The sequence below is a fragment of the Cygnus olor genome, chromosome 4, assembly GCF_009769625.2.
Source record: "Cygnus olor isolate bCygOlo1 chromosome 4, bCygOlo1.pri.v2, whole genome shotgun sequence".
Lineage (NCBI taxonomy): Eukaryota > Metazoa > Chordata > Aves > Anseriformes > Anatidae > Cygnus > Cygnus olor.
This window is the reverse complement of record NC_049172.1, coordinates 46,051,046-46,073,682: the sequence shown is the minus strand read 5'-3', so window position 1 is coordinate 46,073,682 and position 22,637 is coordinate 46,051,046. Positions and strand designations below refer to the sequence as shown.

Below are 22,637 nucleotides of genomic sequence, written 5' to 3'. Positions count from 1 at the left end.
AAAGGAAATACTAGTTTTGCATTTCAAACTAAAACCCTCCTAATGGCAAAACTTTTGAGAAGTGTTGTTGGAGCCACAAGGGAAAAGCAGGCTAATATGCATGCATGTCTAGTGAATTATTTTTTCTTCTCCCTTTCTCAGAAGCAACCCTGAAATTTGAAAAGAGCATTTTTGCCTTGCATCTACTCTGAATTAAGTTCTGTGTTTTTGTGCAGTTCCTGCTTTTATTTGAGCTGCATATTCCCACTTTTGCTTGGCATAAAGGAACATAAAAGTGAGAATTTAAACCTAGCAGAAGCCTATGCCATCAAACCTCATATAGACACTTCCAGCAAAGCCCCAAATTCAAATGGGGGCATCTCACTTGCCAGCTTAGGGCGCTTATGAGCCCGGTGGGGACTCTGCTTTCATGCTTTGCCTCCCTTTTGGCGCCTCTTGGAGCTGGCACTCCCCTGCCTCAACCACAGCCCCATGCCAGGAGAGTGGCAGGACTGCTGAGCTGTGAAATCGGGGCCTGGCTGAACTGCCAAACGTATTAATTAGGAAGAGTAACAAGTTCCAGGAGATGACTAGTGCCTAGCTCTGCGTGTCCACACGTTTTCAGATGCCTCTAAGAGGCTTCAGCTCCTCTCGGGCAGACCCACTCTTACCGACCTCCTACTAGCACGGGTTAAAGCTCCCCACAACACCACAACGTGATCTGTCTCTTCAGCATAGTCTGGGATTACCAGCTCTGCTGCATTTTCCAAAGTTCTTGAATCCTCCTCTCTGTATTACAACTATCATCCATATTGCGTTTCTTGTCACAAACATAGGCCACTTACAAGTGAAACTTGTGTCTGTACCTCATATTGCCACTGTCTCCGAGCACCAAGGTAGCACTGAGGCCCCAAACTCATACCTGGGGCAATACTCATAATTTAATGCTTGCTGGTAATGCCAATATATGCATGCAATAATATGCAAATTTAGGCAGCAGTTCAGGAAATGGAACTCTAAATGCACAGAACTTCCTCAATCCAGAAGCTTAATGAAAAGGATTTTCCTACTGTCCCACTGAAATTAAGCATCTGAGATCACTGTTCACCAAGGGTGCAAGGCTGCCTGCCAAATTCTAATCTGAAACAAATTTCTGTTACCCTAAACCTCAAGGATTCTTTAAGTCTGCATCTAGCCATGCGTTTTCCTCTTTTTCCAAGCACGTCTCTTGCTTTTGATGGTACAGTTTGAGCTCACCACCACGAGTACCTCGTCCTCATTGCAAGACTTCTATCAGCGTATGAATAATTTTACACTGACCTACAGCCCTCTTGCCAGGAATAAACCTGCTCTCACGCAAACTATTTCCTCCTCTGTGTTCTCAGCCTTTTAGCGTTCACAGCTGGCAGCTGATCACGTTCCAAAACATCACAAGCAAAATAGTTTACTCTCATCTAGTAATTTCTCTGCCCGTACAGGCACACGTAAAGGCACCCCCCCAGGCGCACCCCGGTGCCTTCCAGCACCTCACAGGCTCTGTGAGGGCGGCCCTCCGCTAGCGCGCGCTTCCCGCTTCCCGCCTCCCTCCCTCCCTCCCGCCGCCGCGCATGCGCACTGCCCACCGCCGGCGCCCCCTCCACCGGCCGGCCCGCGGCGTCTGAGGTGCAGGTGAGCGGGCGGCGGGGCTCGGAGGCCCCTCGCGGGGCTCCCCCGGGACGGGACGGGACGGGCGCGGTGGGGAGCTCGGGGGGAAGCTCGGGGGGCTCCGGCCCCGGCGGAGCAGGCGAGGCCGCCCGGTGCCTTACGTAACGCCCGGCCCCTCAGCGCGGCGACCGGGGCCTGCGGATCCCAACGGCCCCCAACGGCCCCCGGCACGGCGGGGACGGGCAGGGCAGGGCCGGGCCGGGCCCGCTCCGGGGGCTGCCTGGTGCCCTGCCTGGTGCCTCGCCCGCTACGGCCAGCCCACCTTTACCTCTGCAGGGAAGCTCGCTGGTGGGTGGGAAATAGCAATTAAGCAATTCTGCGCCGTTAAGAGGGGACGCGCAGACCGCGTAGGGCTCGTTTATCAATCTCCTGTCCTAATGACTCTGTATTCATGTATATATGATGCATCGTGTATATATAATGACCGGGGTGTGTCGCAATGCTGAGAATGTGGGCTTTCTGGACCTCTCGCAAAGGCTTCTGGAAGCGTAGCCAAGGCTTATTTTTGCACCTGTGACTACCAACAAGTAGTTTCTGCCGCATTTCAGTATGGGCATATTTCCCCCCACCGTGTTCCTTCCTGGCAAGGCAGCTGAAGCCAGCCATAGTGAGCAGCTGCTTGAGCAGCTACTGCTGGGCTGCAGTTTGTGCTGTGTTGCATGCATCCTGCCCTCACTGCCTCTCTTGCAGTACCTGCCCTCTGCTATCCAGCCTCAGCCAGGGAGGATCTCATCCCTAACGATGCCTCTCGCATGTTGTGGGCAGCAGCACTGTCATATAGGTACCTGTAGAAACTCATCAGGCTCTGCAGTAGACTAGTCAGTGTTACACATCTGCACTTGCACAATTAGATTTATGTGTACTCAGATCCAATGCCTGTTTATAAGCCTACCAATAGCACAAAACCCCTCGTTTGAGCATTTCTGGTTGTGAGTAATACCTAACTCATGGTTCCGTTTCCATGTCCTGTAGCTGAGATGCCCTCCTCCGTTGTGCCAGCGGAGCTGGGCAAACAATCCCCTTGTTCTGGGGCATCGTCTCCAAGCTGGTGTGCTGGGGAGGAGGCCATGTGCTCCATGTGTGGGCTGGCCTGTTTGTCAGTTCACCACAGAGGAAAACAGCAATGGTCGTGCCCAGCTTGTGCCTGACAGCTCTTCCATTTTGCTGCAGAATTTTTGGAGGCGCGTTACTTGTACTGGACCTAACCGCTCTGTCAGCCTCGAGGCACTTTACGGTTGCTTCAATTTCAGTGTTTGGCTAGAACGAACAAATCAAAAGTGAACGAATCACTTCAGCACGTTATGGTTAGCTGAACTGAAGCAGCTACCTTGTGCCTGTGCTCTGACCAATCACCCCTGCTTGTTTCTTGAGAAATAGCTGGGCTAGGATCCTTGAACCCTTTTCCGAGGACCAGAACATCATCTCTGGACGGCTGCACTCTGCCAACAAATATTTCTAAATGTTTATAACTTGACCAGTAAAATTGCTGTGCTGCTGCCAGCAAACAATAGCGTGATACAAACAATATGTACTTTTTTTTTCGTCAGGGCATTACTCTTCCATGGAAAGTGTTAGGCTGCTGCCTACAGACTAACACCGGATGATGCCGTGAATGAGGCACTTCCTTCAGCTTCCTTACAGCTGGTGACTTACACTGCTCAGGCAGGGAAAATGCCAGTCTGTACCCAAGCGTGGATGCTTCACTGCCAAGATAAAATGAGGACAGTGGCTGGCCATGGCAATACTTGCTTTTAGAGAAGAAAGAAAGGCGCCGCATGATTTGTGCGCAGCATTCTCCGAGCACTAACCTCCCCTCACATAGCTGCTGTTACATTGCATTCTTGTTGATTTGAGGAACGTCTGCAAACAACTTTTCTCTGTTGGTCTGTGGAGTCATGGTACGACACTGACAGAACATCATGCATGCTAATCTAAATGCTTATTAAGCCTCCTAGCAAGTGATTTTTCAACTAGAGTACTTGTATACAATTCAGGAGATGAAAAATACAACTTTGTTATGCTATCCTTTTAAGGCTGTGCAATGGCAAAACAATTTGTCATTCCAGTTCTGGCTAGGAAGAAGAGTAGACTGGAGCTGAAGCATGCTGACCTTCAAGACTTCTGCGAGACCTTCACGTTTCTGCAGTTCACTATCTTGACTGAAAAAACTACTGCTAAAACTCATTGCTGGTGTGTTTAAAAGCTGAGAACAGCAAAGGCCTGTAGCCAGGCATTCATATCAGCCCAGACCAGTATTTTCTGCAAATTACACCTTTCTTCTCTCCTTGTCCCGACAGATTGTATCACACACTTCCCATACGTGTTCTTAATATTGCGTGTTACCTCTTCTAATATTACTCCTGTGTGTAACTCTACAAGCATGCCGTGCGAACGCGTCCGCCTGTTTACAGGAAGTAAGGTGAGGTACAGGCTGCTGACTTCCTCTAAAACCTCTGGTTGTAAAAAACGCTTGATTTCCACAACAGACAACAGTAATGCTCACAGTGATATTTCTCAAGTGAGATACAACTTGGCAGCCCTTAGTTATCCCTGGGCAGCTGCAGTTATACAGGGACCTCCATCTCCTTCCAAGTTAGCCTTTCAGCTGCCTCATGGCTTCGGCTGCTCTTTTCCATAGAAGCCAATGATTTGGTTAAAGACTCGAAATCTCAGATACCGAAGTTAAGACAAGCGTCAGATTTGGGGATAGAGTAGCTAACACGACCTGGGAAGCGAGACACATCACAGAAACAAGATGTTCCTGAATTGGTGAATTTGGGGAAGAACTAAAATCTTAACCTAAGATATTAATATCTGTCCCAGAATCTCATCACAATGAAGTTGTGGTGCGTCATACTACTTAGTATCTGAATTTCATATTCATGTTTTATTAAACCTGTTAATTTTAACATGTCTTAAAGTAACTTCTTTTTACCTGAGGATTACCTTAGTGTCATGTGCCCATACACGTATTTGATATTGCCGTGACCTGTATCAGAAGCTTCCCCTGGTACATGTGATTCCTGTCCACAACTTTGTGCGTGTACAAAGCCTTGGTCTCCCCAGTGTGATTTCTAGGTTCTGCCCCTGTAGTACCATGTCTGTTCTTGGTATGTACCAAATACATCAGTCCACGTAAGTGCACAGACCATCTCCAACAGCTTCATTTGATATGAGCATCCTGTGAGGATGAAAAACATTGCTTAAAATCAGTTACGGTTGGCTTTTGAGTTACTGCTGAATTTATTACAAAAATAAAAAGCCATCTCAGCAGTGTTGATTGAGGTTAGGAAGCGTGAGTTTGGGGTTGGTGTTTACAATGTCATGTCCAGAAAGGGTGAAACTTACACCATCAGCCACTTTTACGAAGGGTCACAGTGTAGGCTTGTAAAGCTGGGTGTGCAGGTGCAATTAAAACATGCAGACACACTTAGCACATACACCAGGTGGCATAACCGTATTCCTTAGGAGCTGCAAACTATTGCTCGCGAGTCAGTGACAGTTCTGTCTGAAAGCAGTGTTTCTATGCCACTGTAAAAGTACCGTCACATGCTACATCTTACTTGTGAATAACACACGATGCTCTTCAAAACCCTTGTGCAGCATTCCAACTTGTGTCTTTTTCTTGGCTGTCTTTTACAGGAAAGGTACCTTGCTTGCAGCAGCAATAGAGAATATTCTAAGCACGCCGCACTGTAATCTGCCTGGCCTATTGCTGCCACCCGAGTTGTAACTGCATGGAACACGGAGCTGTCAGCCACGCTGAGACCTAGAGCAGAAATGTGTATGATTGCCTCAAGTCACTTCCTGCTCTTTCTGATGCTTGAGGAGTTGCACGTTTACTAAGGGGCACAGGTACCTTAAAAATATTCCAGACAAACAGAAGTCCTGCGCCCAAACGTGACTTAGGTTTTTATTTTAAAAGTTTCTTACTTGAGTCAGTCGGCTTCCTCCAACACCAGTGCCTAGGAGCAGAAATCGCGGGGTAAGAGCAATGATCAATTCTTAGCGTAGAATGAAGAATGATCATACAGAAAGTTAACCAACAAACATTAAACCCAAAGCTAGCCAGTGTAAGAAAGGCACACGCTACTAAATATTCCCTCTGCTTTCCAGAGACTTTTGTCTTAAAACCTTACAGATCCATTTGTTTCCCTTGCCAAAACAGCTTGTAACCTGAATCAGTAACTGCATGCTTTCAATCAGTATTTCATTTTTCTCGTGGGCTTCATCATCTTCAATAAAGCACAGCCTACACCTCACTGACTTAATGGGATTCAAGTTTTCATGGATTTGTGACACAGATGAAGCTTGAATTGCGCTACTGAACTGAAAACCAAATTGCTGTTCCCCTACTACTGAACTTTTATTTGCAAATAAAAAGGTGGACTTCAAACTTAACCAAACTGAAGTCCACAGCAGCAGAAAGAGTAAAATATTTCTGTGACAGAAGCAGAAAAAGCCTTTTCCTCTCTCCCTTGCCTGTGGTATCCCAGATGCATATTTCAGTCCTGGAAAAGCTGTGCTATCAGTACAACTAAGATTTTTTTTGTCAGAACATTATACATCTTAGACACCGTAAACTTTGTCAGCTAAGATAAGTAGACAGACTCTAAAAAATAAAAGCTAGCAAGCAGTAACAAACTTTTGCAGGATGCTCATTTTCATGCTTTAAACATCAGTCTTTGGGTTAATATTAGATAAAGCAAATCATTTTCGTTCCCAAGTTTCTCTGTAAATGTAAATTTATTTTTAGTTCTTGTTGAAACAGTATTAGAGTGGTTTCATTTTTGCATTTTGCTTTGTATATTTGCATAAATACACAAAACACTTTAGGATGGCTTTAGCTGTTGAGGAGTTTAAGGAAAACATATGTACTTAGTAATGTGTACATACAAACATACCTGCTGGGTTAGGATCAACATTCTGCACGTGTCCCTCTGCTCCTCTGCCATCCACAGCTGTTAGGTCAGGAATGGCAGAGAACACATCCTTGCCTTTTTGTTTTTGTTTGCTATTTTCTCCAAGAAGTGAGGGGAACAAGTCCATAAACAAGGGGTTTTCCTAAAGGTACCTGCGTACCATTTTGTCTCTGGGCCTGTTTTACCTTCTTTCTCTCTCACCCCACCCCAAATAAGAATGGAGGTAGTATTTTTTGCATGGGATCTAATGGTAGGTACTAACAGTAGCTAATACCTCATTTGTCCTTTGGTTTGTGTGTGTTTTTTTTTAAACAGGAAGATGAAAAGGACTTAGCTGCATTTTAGGACTGACCCTGATGGGCTGGATTTTGTCTTGGCAGGAGCATTTGAAGATTCACGCTGAGAAAGACAAAACAGCCAATGGCTTCAGAATCCTTGGTCTCCGAGCAGGGAAAGCAACATCTGATGAAGGGAAGAAGGCGGCCACAGCAGCAGCAAACGAGATCTTCCAACGGTGATGGTGAAGATGACATCTTCGTCTTTGAGGCGAATGAGGCTTGGAAGGATTTTCACAGCTCTCTTCTTCACTTCTTTGAAGCTGGAGAGCTCTGCGACGTGACGCTGAAGGTGACAGTCCCACCCTCATCCATTGCGTTTAACAGGCTGAGGATTAGGCTTTAAATAAGTGTGTTGGAGATGGCAGCGAATTTGGGCGGGGCGGGGGGGGGGCAAAAGCAATACAATACTTGTTGGATCTGAGGCATGTCCAGATAAGCTTTTTTTTTTTTTTTTGTCATTTAGAAAGTTCACAACTAAAATGTGAATGTTGAAGATACTGACAATCCCAGAGATCAAGAACGTGACTGTCACCTCACCCAACTTGCGTTATAAGCAAGTTCCCACAATTGATCAGTTCATTACTATGCAATTTGATCCCAATTTTTCTATTTTTGCATTCTGTGTTACTCTTACGTATCTTTCCTGGCAAACAGGATTTCTGGAACAAATCTAACTCCCAGCATTCGCAAAGAAGAAAAAGAACCTCAGACAGTCATGTCGTTCTACAACCAATCAAAGAGTAAATGAGAAGGAGGGAACCAGTTGTACAATTCTTGCGCTGCGTTGTGTTTAAATGCATTCTTTGCAGCTCAGCTCTATCTTATTTATACCCCGATCACAAGAAAATTATATTTACCATTTGTAGCTGTGGTTGCCAGCACCTACAAACCTTCTTTTGGGGAAGAGCATTTCAGAACTCTTAACAACGCATCCCTTCCTTTCGCTTCTTTTGACCTCATCTTCTCCTTTCTCCCCTTCTATCCACCCTTGCAAAAAAGCCTCCTTTTCTGTTTATTTTATAATAGTCTTATTGCTTACAGTCGTTATAGGCATAGTTAATGTGTGTTCTGGCTAGGGAAATTGGGCATGGAAAATATACTTTCCTATGGCTGCAATTTAACTTTCCGTTAGGCTTTTCTTACTGTTCATTTTTATTTGTGTGAAGCTGTTTTGGTAATTTAAAAATATTAGATTGAAGGCTGCCAGTCCTGAAGTGGAGAAGAGAATCTGCGGAGGCTAGAGCAACAGCTGCTTACACCAGTACCTGAGTACTAACACTGTAACTGTCATAAGCCACAGGAGCACACGGGGAGACTTGTGCTCTGCAAACATAAATCAGGAATTTCTCCTGAAGTACTGCTCCTGTCGTGTGAACAGCTCATTCCTGTCTTTGAATCTGTCCTTATGCTCCTCCATGTGTATTTGCTTTTGGAACTGAATGTGCTGCTCTCTAAACAGCTTACACCTGTGTTGATAACACTATTAAAAAGGAAAGAGCGATTCTGTATTGAATCACATCTAGAAAAACTCCAAAATATCCTATAGAATTTAAAATCCCTTTTTTTTCCTTTTAAATCACTCACACCTTAATCTGAAAATGAAGACGTACTTGAAATCTGTCAATGAAATTTGTTGCTTAACTCCCATCCCTTTATGTTAGTACAGACTGAAAAATGACCAGGTTTGTAAGAAAGCACTGCTATAACACAAGTATTAGGCTGACTATCTTTTAACATAATTGAAATCTGCAGATTTCTAAGTGAAAAGTTTGTTTCACAATTTCTGATCAGAATTTTAAAAAATATAGGAAATAGTACATCTTTTGAGCACATCTAACTAACTTCTAAAGCCTTGAAGTGATTGGTAACCTTTAATAATCCTTATGTTTATTTATACTTGCTCTTATTATTGCAGTTTTACATGATTTTTCTTATATGAAGAGCATTACAGACTCCTCAAACAGTAGTAAAAGTGCAGAGGTTTAAATTAAATAGTTTTAAAATGTCACTTTAGAGATTTTCCTGCAAAATCTCTACATGCTCATAAAACAACCAAGATTTTTTTGGCAGTCACCTCCTGTCTCCAAGATGCTTTGAGAAGGTTCCTAAGGAAGTTTCCTTTAAAAAATGGGGCATGGCTCTTGAAAGACAAAAAAGTTCAGCAGATGAATGATACTGCTTCCTTGTGTTATGGCCTTGCCATGCTCTGGTGGCCAAGTTACAGCTCAGATCTGCTTGGGATGCACTGATCTAATGTCAGCAGTACAGAGCAAACAGAGTTTGTTTGTTTCAGCAAAATATGGGAGTTCAATGCGTATTGAACCCAGAATTCTACATTTTCAGCTTAACTGGCCTTTCTTGTAGAGCTGAAGGAAAGTAACTGAAAAAATAGTTCTTTCTTTTCTTTTTTCACAGGTTGGTACAAAGCTCATCTCCTGCCACAAACTGGTGCTAGCGTGCGTTATACCTTACTTCAGAGCCATGTTTCTTTCAGAGATGGCTGAAGCCAAGCAGACTTTGATTGAAATCAGGGACTTTGATGGTGACGCAGTAGAAGACCTCGTGAAGTTTGTGTACTCCTCCCGGCTTACGCTGACTGTAGACAATGTCCAGCCACTTCTGTATGCTGCCTGCATTCTTCAGGTGGAACTGGTGGCAAAGGCATGCTGCGAGTACATGAAGCTGCACTTTCATCCCTCCAACTGCCTGGCAGTCAGGGCGTTCGCAGAGAGTCACAACCGCATCGACTTGATGGACATGGCCGATCAGTACGCCTGCGAACACTTCACTGAGGTGGTGGAATGTGAAGACTTTGTGAGAATCTCACCTCAGCACCTGCATAAACTCTTGTCCTCCAATGATCTGAACATTGAAAATGAAAAGCAAGTTTACAGTGCTGCTATCAAGTGGCTGCTAGCCAATCCCCAGCATCACGCTATGTGGCTGGATGAAATACTCGCACAGGTAGGGCAGAGTGAGGCGCTGGGTGCCTGTCTCATCCCTGGTGTGGTTCTATACCAACTGTTTATATTTGGGTAGATTTTGAGAAGAAAAATGCTTTTACCAATTGGTGCTTCATCTTGTATTCATAGTGGTGTGTTGACAGTGAGAGCAGGTTAGGCCTCAGGAGCATCAGGAACAAATTATGTTCTCCAGTTTCTGTCAAGAAAAGAGTATTCACTGTAAGCTCATCAGAGGAGGGAGCAGGGGGAGCCAACACAAAGCTCTTTCTGTGCCAGAACAGAGAATTCTTAGATTTACATGTAGTGAAGTGGAGAACCTAGAGCCATCACTTCACATGCTATGCAGCCTGAAACTAACTTCCCTTGCTGGTAAGTATTTGCACTTGTGAAAGGCGAACAAAGCTGTTTGTTACATGGCTAAGAATGGAGATAAGTTGTCAAGTTATGCTACTCCTAGAATGTTTTGTTATACAAACAGCAAAAGACCAAGGTTTTGCAGCCCTACAAACAGGCCAGGAAACACATTCTAGACCTTTTCAAGGTAGAGTATCAGCGCTGATTACGTGTAGGATCCAAAAGGAGTTTGCATTTTGATCCTTCAGATGTGTTAAGAATTTACTGCTTCTGAGAGGAAACCCTTAGGCAGGCATCCCTTACAGCAGGGCCATTCAGATGAACATCATCCTGTCAGAACAGTAAGAACTTCAGTTAAGCTCTGCACGTGCTGGTAATGGAAGTTTAAAATACAGCGCCTGAGACAGGTAGGCAGAACCTGCCCTGGGGAGGAGGGAATGTGCCACATGCTGCAGAGTGCCACATGTATCGCCGCAGGTGGGATCAGCTGTGGTCTGACAGTTGTCACCGAACACCAATTTGAACGCACTGCATTGAGCAGAGTTTCTAATATTTGCGTCATGCGAGTAACATGCTGCTCTCGTTGCCTCGACGCCTTATTTTTTCATTTTTCCCTGTAAAAGACCTCAACTGTTTATTAAGTGACTTCCAAAAATTTTCAGCTGTATCTAGGCTAGCATAAAATTTTTTGATACAAAAACCCTTCTTTAGCACACTTAATTAAATTTACAGGCCACATAACTTGAACATTTTTAAAAGAAGAATTAGGTTGGTGTTTACAATCCAGTTATGCTAGCAGATGAGATTAATGGCTTTATTCTATTCATGGAAACCAGAGTCCAGAGCAAAACAATGAAAAAGTAAAACCCTTCCTGCAAATACAGGTTGTTTGCCAAAATGTGTGCAGCCTGCAGTTGCATTTGACATTACTGCTAGCAGGAAACAGGACGGGCCTTCCTGACAGTTATTATCAACACCACAGTAAGTTTTATGGGCTTCACTGTTAAAATGAGGTTCTGAATTTTCATCAGCCTTGTGTTGTTACTGCATTATTAACCTTGTGAGCCTATTAGCAGGACTATGGTAGTGCTTTGAGGCAGCCTAAAATAAAATGGGGCCAAAGGGAAGGAAGAAATAGGATTGAAAGCAAGTGGTTAAGGAATAATTGCTAGAGAGACCTGCTTACTTGAAAGACAGGGGTACTTGCCAGCCGTGAACAGCACTGTTCTGCTGCTCTGAGAAGCCCCGGAGGTGCTGGATTTGTCCTTCACCATTCTTGCTGAGCTGCCTGGGAGCTGTGTGACGGTGCTGACTCCAGCCCTTAGCAAGCCAGGTGGTGCTTTACTTCAGTTCACCCGTCCAGACCTGTCCCGCCTGTTGGCCTTCCTCCTGTCGCCCCACTCCGATTGTCCTTCGTATTCCTCATTGTTTCTCTCAGAAGGACCAACGTGAGGTTTGCAGAAATTAATTCCTATGGGGAGGGACATTTCAAGGTGGTCTTTGAGAGGCTGACCGTATTTCAGAGCTGCTCTGTCACTGGGGATTGCTCGAGGCAGGGACTGCTGGTGGCCGAGCAGCACTGTCCCACCCAGGCAGCACCTGGTGGTGGTGGGTAATACCACCCATCAGGAAAACTCAAGTCTGAGCAGTATAAATGTCACGGTATCAACAGGCAGCTGCCAGCACGGTTACAGCCTTACAGCTCTCTAACCTTCATGTCTCTGCCTCACCATGCTTTTTTTGGTATTAATCTTTTTAATAGTCTTTAACCTGCTCCTGATACATTCCAATATTAATCTGACATCAAGATTTTATCTTAATTTGAGTGGACTGTACAGCACTGTAGCTCCGTCTGCTCCCTGTGGGCTTTGGCAATTAGCTGTCCACGGCCTGCTTCTTTTTATCCTGCAGCCTGTCAAGTCATCCTAGAGAAGGGTGTAACTGTGCAGTCAGTAACACCTCCTTAATATTCACTTAGTTCACACTGACAGACTTGCCACCCAAGATAAAACTCTAGAAAAAGCCCTTTTGCACAGGCACAGCAGTGAGCTGAAAATTGGTACCCTCACCAGACTAACCAGAAATGGGCGATCCCATTGAAACAGCAGACCCTGCTTGGGAGGGAACACCTGGCCATGCTCAGTGCACCTGCATCCACGGCCCTCCTGGTACAGCCAAGCTGCCCTTCTTCCTCCACGGTGAATGCATTGCCTACAAATGCAAATGGTTGTAGCAAACATTTGTCACCAAAACGAACTGTTTGTCTCAGTGTTGTTCTGGAAAAGAAAACGAAAGTTGCTCTTTTTACCAAAGAGCACGGGGCTGACAGTAGGCTCGGAAGTTGCAGTCTGTTACGCGTACGTCGCTGTAAATGGTTAGATTCAGTTTAGCCAGTTATTCCAACTGTGTTCATTTCTGTCAGGTACGACTGCCTCTCTTGCCCATTTGTTTCCTTATGGGTGTTGTGGCAAAGGAAGAGATTGTCAAGCAGAATCTAAAATGTAGGGATTTGCTGGATGAAGCAAGAAACTACCACCTTCACCTGAGCAGCAGGGCAGTGCCAGACTTTGAATACTCCATTCGCACAACACCAAGGAAGCAGACTGCTGGTAATTAAATGTGTGTCTGATTATCCAGTATGAAGTGGTGTGGAGAAAAGACAGCGCATCTGCATAGGGCTAGACAGCTTGGTATAAATGGTTGTTAATGCGTAACTGGGAAAACCATTGTGTACCTCTGTGGTGATTAGGTTCTGTGCTACAGTTTCTTAACAGAACTTTAGCGGTTTTTTTTTCTTTGTTTAGAGCAGTATTTATTCTGATCAGCCAGAACTGTTAAGTGTATTATGTGCAGGCAGTATGCTCAAAGCTCTGCAGAAAGCAATGGGCACTTACCTTTTGGTGCGAGAAGGCTGAGCTAGCTTTTAGATTCTCTGCCTAACCTACACCAAAAGCAAGTGATATTACACTGCAAATTCTAATTTCTACATTCAGTTAAGATTTAACAAACGATCAGTTTCTCTCCCTAAGCAAATCAGAAAACATATTTAAAATATGCATTGCTTTTGCAAGAGAGTAGACAGTTAATTGCCCTAGCAGCATGCCAAACAAAGCCCAAAGTCCAGCATCCAATATGCAATGACTGTGCCCCTTGAAGGGAAATACAGCTTCTCCTGAACTGCATAGTTTTCCCTCTACTCTGCTATACAGTTTTATCCCTGTTTTCCCTGCTAGCTCTCTGGAAACCTGTTACGTCTCCTTCAGGTGTGCTGTTCTGCGTCGGTGGTCGAGGAGGATCAGGCGACCCATTTCGCAGCATTGAATGTTACTCTATAAATAAGAACAACTGGTTCTTCGGCCCTGAAATGAACAGCAGGAGAAGACACGTGGGTGTCATCTCCGTGGGAGGTCAGTAACCTACTCAAGCAACCCTGTTCAAAAGGGACTTGTTTGCACATTTTGCTGGAATTGGTGCTATTGCTAAATAAATGCCTTGCATGGCTTCTCAAATTCACGTTAGTAAAGCTTCTTCTCCGTGAAGGGGTTGTTGCTTCTGAAACAATCTCAGAGCACAAATTCCTAAAGTGGAGTTACTCAGCAGTCACCAAGACTTCGCTAGTACTCATGCTAGTTTCCTTCACAATAAAATCCATATAGGCAAATCGCTAAGACTGTAAGGACAGACCTACCTTTAGTTTTGGGTCATCGTCTTCTGCAGCCAGGCCTGGGCAGTCCAGAGCAGCTTAGCACTCATGATGCAGCTCTCCTTTGTACATGGTATCCCCTGCGTTGCTGCAGCAGAACAGAGATCTGCTTTCCCTGTAGAAAATCTGGAGAGGCTGAGGTAAACATCTGAAACGGATCTGATCCGCGCTACTTGAGCTACGGGAAGATTCCCTGTTTAAATATCTCAAGGTTTGTGTAAAGTCTATGATAAAAACAGCTCTCTGGTTGAGTACAGCATATAAAAATATCGGGTCCTTAACTTAATAAAACCCTGATACGGAAAACCTTTAAAAACATTAACCTTTGTTTGAGCTTATTTCTCCACATAGGCAGGGAGACTGTACAAGTGAAAACTGAAACACTGCCAGACAATCTCTGTATCCAAATAATGTGCATGCCTTTCAGGTAAAGTCTATGCAGTAGGTGGACATGATGGAAATGAACACTTAGGAAGCATGGAAGTGTTTGATCCTCTCACAAACAAGTGGATGATGAAGGCATCGATGAACACAAAGAGGTATGTGTCCCAGGATCCACACGGGACAAAATTTAAGCCCTACTCCACAATACATCATTTCTTGTTAATGCTAAAAAACTGTGCATCTGTCCTGCCTTTATTTGGGTTTCCAAACTTGGTTGTTTTTGTTTGTTTTTTTCCTATTTTGTGGCCTGAATGCTAACAAACAATTTCTGTAGATAGAGCAAACAAAAATCTGCATCACATACTTTCATACATCGCGTACTTGCATGAACACAAAGTTGTTTGGAACATACTAAGTGTTTTAGTGCAAAACTGTGTTTCAGTGCAAAACTGCATAATTCCTTCTCTCCAGCAAGAGGTCCTGGCTGGTAATGTGGGTTTTGTTTGCTCTTTTGTTTTCTTTTGCCCCCAGCCCCTCAGTATCCTTGTTTTGTTTTTCGTTTTGGTGGTCTGGCTTGTGAAGCAGAGAGAACTCTTCCATTGCAGCCCTACTTATGTTCTGATAACTAGGGCCTTTCTGCTAAGACAGATAAAAATTCTGAAACTGGTTAACTGTTTTGGTATGTTATCTATTTTAAGCAATGAGCAAGATACGTCAGCATGACATGCATAGTAAAATAGTTAATGTCCAGTAGTTGCCTGATTTTTGCCACTGAAAGCACTAAAACACTGAAAGACACATTGTGGATTTTTCTTGCCTTTTGCTACTGTAAGACTCTTCTATGGAGTTATAGGACTCTCAGATCTCTGTTTTTTTCCGTCATTTAAATCAACCTCATTAATTCTACACTTAATTCTGTAATTTGTTGTTTCTAAAAGTGACATGTACAAGTAGGAGTGAAATACTGGCCATGGCTGCACCCTAACACAATTTGTGGCTGTGACCTAATCAAAGGAGAAGGCCCAGAGTTCTAGAAATGTCTTCTCGCTCCTCTTCCTCCCTCCTGCCACCACGCTGGGCATATCCTTGGTGAACTTCAGTTCTGGATTTCTGTGACATTTCTTTCTTAGGAGGTTGGTAAATGAAATGGCTGCTGTGCCTTGGCCACACCCCACCCCTCCAGTTCAAGAAGGCAGTGCCAGAACATTTTGTTGAGAGAAAACTGCCACCATTGGTTGTGACTACAAGTTACCTGCTGAGGCAATGTAAGATAAGCCCAGGATATCGCCACAGCCTATATTCTGTTGAGGGATTCTACCTTCTGCACACATAAGTATCTGCAAACTTACCCTCTGTGCAATAACATGAGAATATTCTCAGAGAAACAGTAAATCAGACATCTTGGTAGTTTCAGTAGTATCTTACCAGTTTCATTCTAGACCACACTTTACACTAAGCTCTCTGACAACGACACATTTCATTTCACACTCTAGTTGTACTCTCATATTGCTAGATTTTGCAGCACAGGTTTGCCTGTTAGTATGTATTATCACCCCTCAAAAATTGGTTTGCAAGCCATAGCAGCAGCTATACCAACAAAGTTAAAACCAGCAGGTTTTAGTTCTCCATCAGACACAACAAAGTAAGACAGGAGATGCAAGATTCAGTATTCAGGTAGAGCAATCTAATAAGTAAGAAAACCTCATATATTCACACATTTGATTAGAATACTTAGGCCTTTGATGACGTGCAATCAAAACAGTATTCCATGCTGCCTGGCCTTTTTTCTTTCTTTCCTTTTCTTTTTGTTTTTTAATAGGACTTTCTCTTTTTGCAGTCTTAAAATATTGTAGCTTCAACAGTCCTGTTCATGGATGGCACAATAACATACAGGTGAAGCTGAGGTGAAGCTAAGATAAAACTCTAGATTCCCCTCTAATGGGAGGCTGCAAACATACAAAAGACTTTCTAGGTAATGCTGTGAGACTGACACAGCTGTGCAGAGAATCAGCCACAGTTACTGATCATTATTTATTTAAAACTTCACCTGATAAGCTTTCATTACTTTTTTCCCATATTTTGACATACTTGCCAGTCAGGTAATGTTGCATCTGATGCACATTTCCCATTCCCTTTAAGGATTTGCACTGTGGTATTGATCCTATGGTTTTCTTAGGAGAGGAATCGCTCTTGCCTCCCTTGGTGGCCCCATTTACGCAATAGGAGGCTTAGATGACAACACGTGCTTCAGCGATGTGGAAAGATATGACATTGAGTCTGATCGATGGAGTGCGATAGCTCCCATGAACACTCCCAGGGGAGGAGTTGGCTCCGTAGCCCTCATGGTGAGTTACTGCTTCCTCCCAGCTCTGCAGCAAGCAGCAGAACTGACCTCGGGGACTGCTTTTCAAATCTTGTTTTACATGGCAGAACACAGGATTTAAACCAAATGCAGCTGGTAGGGCTGAGCTCCTCTGGCTGTCAAAATCCTACAGAAGTTTGCAAAAGGTGTGGGTATTTAGGATAATACTCCTATCAAACTGTGCTCCCTGTTTGAGAAGTACTTGAGGTACTGTAAGCAAGCACCAGGACACTTCTAAAAACAACAGGGGAGAGCAAGGCTAATGCTGCAGGTCTCACTCAGAAGACTCTGCTTTGTTATTGCTACCATCTTTGAATGTGCTGCATTTTATCTCCACTGTAATCCTCCCTGTGTACTCTGCAAAACATCTGCAACAACACACACCCTTTTCACTTCTTTAGCTGGAAAACAGCATTTGCAAGTTAGATAAATTTGTTGGAATTCCTACATCAAGGTAAATAATTAGGAGGGTATGGCTATACCGTATTTTCCTGTAATTCTAACACTGCCTATGAAAAGCTACCTAAATACATATGTATTACAAATAATCTTTCTCTATACAAATTTTTCAGAACCACGTTTACGCTGTGGGTGGCAACGATGGTGTAGCATCTCTTTCCAGTGTGGAGAAATACGATCCCCATTTGGATAAGTGGATAGAAGTGAAAGAGATGGGCCAGCGGAGAGCTGGCAACGGTGTCAGCGAGCTCCACGGTTGCTTGTACGTTGTTGGTGAGTAGGTGTAGGGCGTTTCGTCGTGCAGTTTCTGCCAAGCACTAGTGTTTGGAAGGGGCTCTCCTTGCTAAAGGAACTGGGGAAGAGACAGACCTGGCCTGTACTGCATGTTCTTGGGCAGGAGAAGAAAGTAAGCACAACCAGGGCACATTTAACTAATTGTGTATGCTAAAAGGAAATAAAAACCAGTTCCTAACTCATTTCAGGAGGGCTATACTGTTCAGAACAAGATGTCTACGTATGAAATCACTGTGCAACTCACTCATCACAAGTTTCCTTTTTATGTAAGTTATTACTAAGAGTTGTTACTACACATACTTGCAAAGCACTCGCTTCTGATTTCAGCACAGACCCCAACAGCTGTTTGGTGCAGAGATTACACTAAGTCCCTGGCCTGCCAACCTGGGCCCGACTTGTTCTGTTCAACTTGCATTTACCTTCTTTCCTGAGGGAGGAACATTCCAACTCGGGATGCCACAATAAAAAATTACTGAGTTCTGCCTTGTGTATTAAAAAGTAGTAATTAAATCTTTTTTGAGTAAAATGCACCTTGGACAGCTGACCCCACCAATGGGAGTCCATCACTGAAGTCAGTCTTACTTGAGGATTTTTTCCTACTCAAGTTTTCAGCAATTGTTTCTTTTGAACATACTGCAAGAGCTTGTTTTATTTAAACCTGAATGAAATCAAAAACCATGCTTACACCAGGCTTACCGTTTTTTTTCCATTCCAAGTTAGAAGCCATTTCATTATAACTACATGCAATACAAATTCAAGGAGCAAATGACAGAAATCTCTCTTCCAAAGTGAGTTTAAGAAACAGCGTTAATGTGATGTGTGTAAGGTGACAGCATAGAGAGCTACTAGATTGATTTTTAGGACATTTTAAGAATCAGATAAAAACACAGACCTGGACACTAGCCCACTCTATACTAAGAAAGCTCCGATAATGCAAACCCGGAATATCACTACCACCACCAAGTGGCCAAATACAAGTACGTGATGACTCCTTGCAGGTGGCTTTGATGACAACTCTCCACTGAGCTCTGTGGAACGCTTTGACCCACGCAGCAACAAGTGGGAATATGTCGCAGAGCTTACAACTCCAAGGGGTGGAGTCGGCATAGCAACACTGATGGGGAGAATTTTTGCCGTGGGAGGTCACAACGGCAACGCATACCTGAATACAGTGGAAGCATTTGATCCCATAGTGAACAGGTAATTTAATGTTTTTCATTTGGCTTACGAAAGCGCTCATATCTGCCTATATGAAAACACAGCTTAATAGAAACTGTGTGTAGCAGGAGCATGTCTGTTGTTTCCTGGCAGTAATTGAGTAATATTCATGATCAGTGATGCAGGAATGCTGCTTATGCTGCTGGGTTCTTGAAATACTTAAGTACATTCTCCTCCTGCTTCCTCTTCCTGTCTATCCCTTGTCCTCTTACCTTCATTCAGTTTGTGGCGGTCTCAATCTGATTTTGCACTAAACTTACCAGAGAAATACTGAGAATGAACTAATAGGTTGTATTTTTGTGCAGAGTTAACAGCTAGGTTCTACAATAGAATTTCAGACACTGGAAATAAATAGTTCAGGTTGCTCAGAAAGGCCAACAGCTTACTTCTATTTTTCTCCTTTGCCCTCTCCTCTAGGTGGGAGCTCGTCGGCTCTGTGTCGCACTGCAGGGCTGGGGCAGGCGTGGCTGTGTGCTCCTGCCTCAGTAGCCAGATCCGTGACGTGGGCCAAGGATCCAGCAACGTTGTTGATTGCATGTGAGCTCTGCTGCCTCCTCCAAACTCCAGAGGAGTCATTGTACAGAGGCACTACAGAGCTTTTAAATTTGGTGTTTTGTGTGGTAGGTTAAGAAATAAACACTATACATTTTCTCTGTGAAAATGTTACCTTCTGTGACTTTCAGGCTTTGGGTGGCTTTCTGACAACAGCTATACAGAAAAGCCTGTGAAAACACAGAATAACAGTATGACTTACAGGAGAAAACCTGCCAAGAGCTGTAATCATCCCGTCTTTGAGAAGCTGCAATTTCAGTCACTGGAGGCAGCTGCTGCAGCGACTCATTATTGAACTGTAAACCAGGCATGGGAGGGTGAGGAAGAGAGAGCAGCAGGCAGTGCTGCCAAGCCTTACCCGACAGCCCTGCTGCATGTTTCTGAAGGACCAGAGTGCTGTTTATTAATGTAACTTATTTTCAGGATTCAAGTCTTAAGCATTTCCTAATTGTAGAAGAGCTCTGAAACACAAAGCCTTCCAAGTTTTAGAAGGTAACGACATCCGCGTTTCTCATGAAGCTAACTGGAGTACAGAAGTTAACTGCACACCTCCCAGGGGACTGTTGGCTGCGGTGGGAACTGCAGGTATTCTTTCTCAGGCCCACACACTTGCTAGAAAGCTGAAATTTAGCCTCAGCCTGAATTGAGCCACTGTACTACTCAAATTATTTTATCCTCAATAAAATCTGTAGTAGTGACGCCCTCCAAAAGACAAATTTCTATAGAGAGATCGTTCCAAAAGTAACCAATGTAATTTGGCCTTCTTGAGATGTGTGCCAGAACGTAGGCTTCAGTGGTCTCAGAATTACCCTTTTCAGACTAAAGGGAAACATAATGAAGTTGCAGTGTTTGGTTAAGACCTTTAAATGCAGCTCTAGGAAATGACACGTCCAATTTCAGTACCCAGTAACAACTCCGTGGCAATAGTAGGGGTGCTGGCTCTTTTAAGATCATTCAGCTAGAAAGATCTCTCCTCAAAGCAGTTTCATGGCTTAAAGCTTAAATAAACCAAAGAGAACCAGCAGCAAGAACAAGTGGAAATAAGCAGTACTTACCTTAAAGACTAAAATAGGAACTTGACACTGCTCCGTACAAAGACATCTTGTTACACAGTCACAAACCTTGAACACGAGGTCAAGTCTGGCTGGAGAGACCACAGTGTCCTGGTCTGCATCACCGCCAACAGGCTGAGACTGACGCCCCGCGGTGAGCAGGGCCCCACGGTGCCACCGTGTTCAAGTGACCAGGGAGTGCAGCAAACTTCTGTGCCTTCAGTACCAGGGAAGAGGTGCGACCACCAGCATAAAAGCACAGCCACCTTTTACTGTTGTGTTACCATCATTTAGCTTTTCAGTTTCAAACAGCTTGCACGTGGGTAGCACCCAGGGACATAACAAACGGTACTGTAAATAATTAAACACTGCAATAAAACGTTTGTACTTCACCTTGTTTATAGTGTGAGTGGATCATGCTATCTTGGGGAAACGTGAAAAGAGGGAGCATTTCTTGGGGGAAACATGAAAAGAGGGAGTGTTTCTTGGTTCCCGCAGAGTGCAGCTCTGAGCAGGAGGCCTTTGTCCGTGGGGACAAACCTGTGCTAGAGCCACGAGCTGTGCCACCCAGTACCCGGCTCAGTCAGGGCATGAGGAAGGGGCGATGGAGATCACACTGCACTGGCTGCAGGCTTGCCCTGGCACTCCAGGCGTAAGCTGGGACCTTTTGGACCTTCCACAAGGCCCAGCGAAGCTGCTGCTACCCCACTCTCCTCGAGATCGGAGCACTCGGAAGGGCTGCAGCCTTGCCCAGAGTGCCACAGCAGCACGGCCTGCAGACACAAAGCTTTTCTCCTTCCCAGTAACGAGGCTGGAGCCAGGCCGCCTGCACACCACCCGTGACATCCTGCTCCAGACCCCAGCACAAATGCCCCCATGCAAGGGTTTGGTCACCCCTGTGGTGACTGTGGCACAAGGCAGAGCAGGAGCAGGCTCTGAGCCACTCTTGACCTCGCCACGTGTGTGAAGAAAGGTGGTTTTTTAAATATTGCTCTCTCCTAAAAGCATCTCCTTTCCATCAGCCAGGCTGGAAGCACAACTGGATTAAACATCCTGCTAAAACCTTCAGCAACAGCTCTTAATGCCAAACACCAACCAGACCTGGGCAAAAGGCTGTAGAAGGTGCTGCACTCGATGCTTACATATTTCCAAGTGTTCAAAAACCATGTGTGCGCTCTTAGTCCCATCAGAAAGCCTACGTGCTGCTTTTCCCCTACCTGAAAGCCAGCTGAGAAAAACCATTCGCTCTGCTCAATCCCACTGTGTCCAAGCCCGGGCAATAGAGACGCACAAAGCCCAGTGGCCACCGGGCTCCAAGTCCCTGGAACTTGTAGGAGGTCACCACGTTGTTCACAACTTTTGTGTGCACTTACCTAAATCTGTGTCCCCACTGCATGGCCTTGGCTTTGTGCATCCCCCCTTCCCCTTTCAACAGCATTTTGATTCTGCGGTGATCAACAGGAGTTGGTAATGAGCTGCACCAGAAAATTCACATCAACATAAAAATTCAGCCAATTCACCTGTCCAGGCTTAATTACAACAAATGCCTGGAAAGTCCAGGCTATTCCCACCTTTAAATGGGGCCTTTTATCTTTATTTAGGCTAAATCTACTTTTAAAACTATTTTCAGCATCACTGCTGTGCACTATTTTGCAAACCTAAGTACTTTATACCAGATGCTCCCCTTAAACGTTTTGCTGACCGCTTCTGCCACATCTGTATTTGTTTTCTGAACCTTTGCATGTTCTCTGACTAGAACTGGCAGAAAACACAGCACTCCTAGCCAGGAGATTAAACTTATATTTGTAATTCTTTCCTGGCTCTGTCAGCAAGGTTGGTGCTGCTGTCATTTCATGACATTTTTTTACGCAATTCCTTGGCTTACAGTTTTGTTTTAAAGCTGTTCCAGCACCAAAAGCAAGTCAACAGGCAGCTGCATTACGTCTGCCATCTGACTTGTGTGGTCAGAAAGGTCTGCAAGGGTTGCTGTGCTCCACCATTTGGAGCAAAAATCCCACACTGATAAATACCTGCACTGTTTCTAACACATCTCCACCGACCCGGCGACTTTATACTTTGGTCCCTGCCCGCAGCTGGCGTCCGGATGGAAATGATGGCTGGGCTGTGAGCACAAGGGGCCTGGCCACCCCGCTGAAGTGCCCGTCTGCCTGACAGCGACCCACGGGAGCACCTCTCTGATGCTTTTTTAACTAAATGGTCCTGAAAAGGAATGCTCTAAGCAGCAAAGTATGCTGTTACAGCCGTTCCTGGGAGTGGCATCAAGGCTTGGCTCTGGTTACACAGCCAGCGAGAAACTTTTTTGTCTTTGCTTGATGGTAAGACTTAGCTTAGG

General features: G+C 44.6%; 1 protein-coding gene and 1 long non-coding RNA gene across 6 annotated transcripts; one reads left to right on the top strand and one right to left on the bottom strand.

Moving 5' to 3' along the window:
* Positions 1 to 1,574: 1,574 nt before the first annotated feature.
* On the top strand, positions 1,575 to 20,692 carry KLHL8 (kelch like family member 8). Of its 5 annotated transcripts, none has more exons than XM_040556091.1 (12): positions 1,595 to 1,647; positions 3,981 to 4,102; positions 5,326 to 5,668; positions 6,986 to 7,232; positions 9,359 to 9,907; positions 12,683 to 12,869; positions 13,524 to 13,667; positions 14,391 to 14,502; positions 16,524 to 16,692; positions 17,282 to 17,441; positions 18,461 to 18,662; positions 19,098 to 20,692. In XM_040556091.1, the coding sequence occupies exons 4-12, from the start codon at positions 7,026 to 7,028 to the stop codon at positions 19,219 to 19,221; spliced, it is 1,854 nt and encodes a 617-aa protein (XP_040412025.1). In that variant the 5' UTR covers positions 1,595 to 1,647; positions 3,981 to 4,102; positions 5,326 to 5,668; positions 6,986 to 7,025; the 3' UTR covers positions 19,222 to 20,692. The 5 variants fall into 5 exon arrangements, with proteins under 5 accessions (XP_040412023.1, XP_040412024.1, XP_040412025.1 ...); XM_040556088.1 differs by lacking the exon at positions 1,595 to 1,647 and adding an exon at positions 3,244 to 3,873; XM_040556089.1 differs by lacking the exon at positions 3,981 to 4,102 and having other exon boundaries at positions 1,575 to 1,647.
* Positions 9,361 to 14,502, bottom strand: LOC121069687. The gene is made up of 3 exons (XR_005819550.1): positions 13,949 to 14,502; positions 10,470 to 12,471; positions 9,361 to 10,102 (listed from the first exon to the last, which is right to left on the bottom strand). It is a non-coding gene; the product is annotated as an uncharacterized LOC121069687 (long non-coding RNA).
* Positions 20,693 to 22,637: the final 1,945 nt, after the last annotated feature.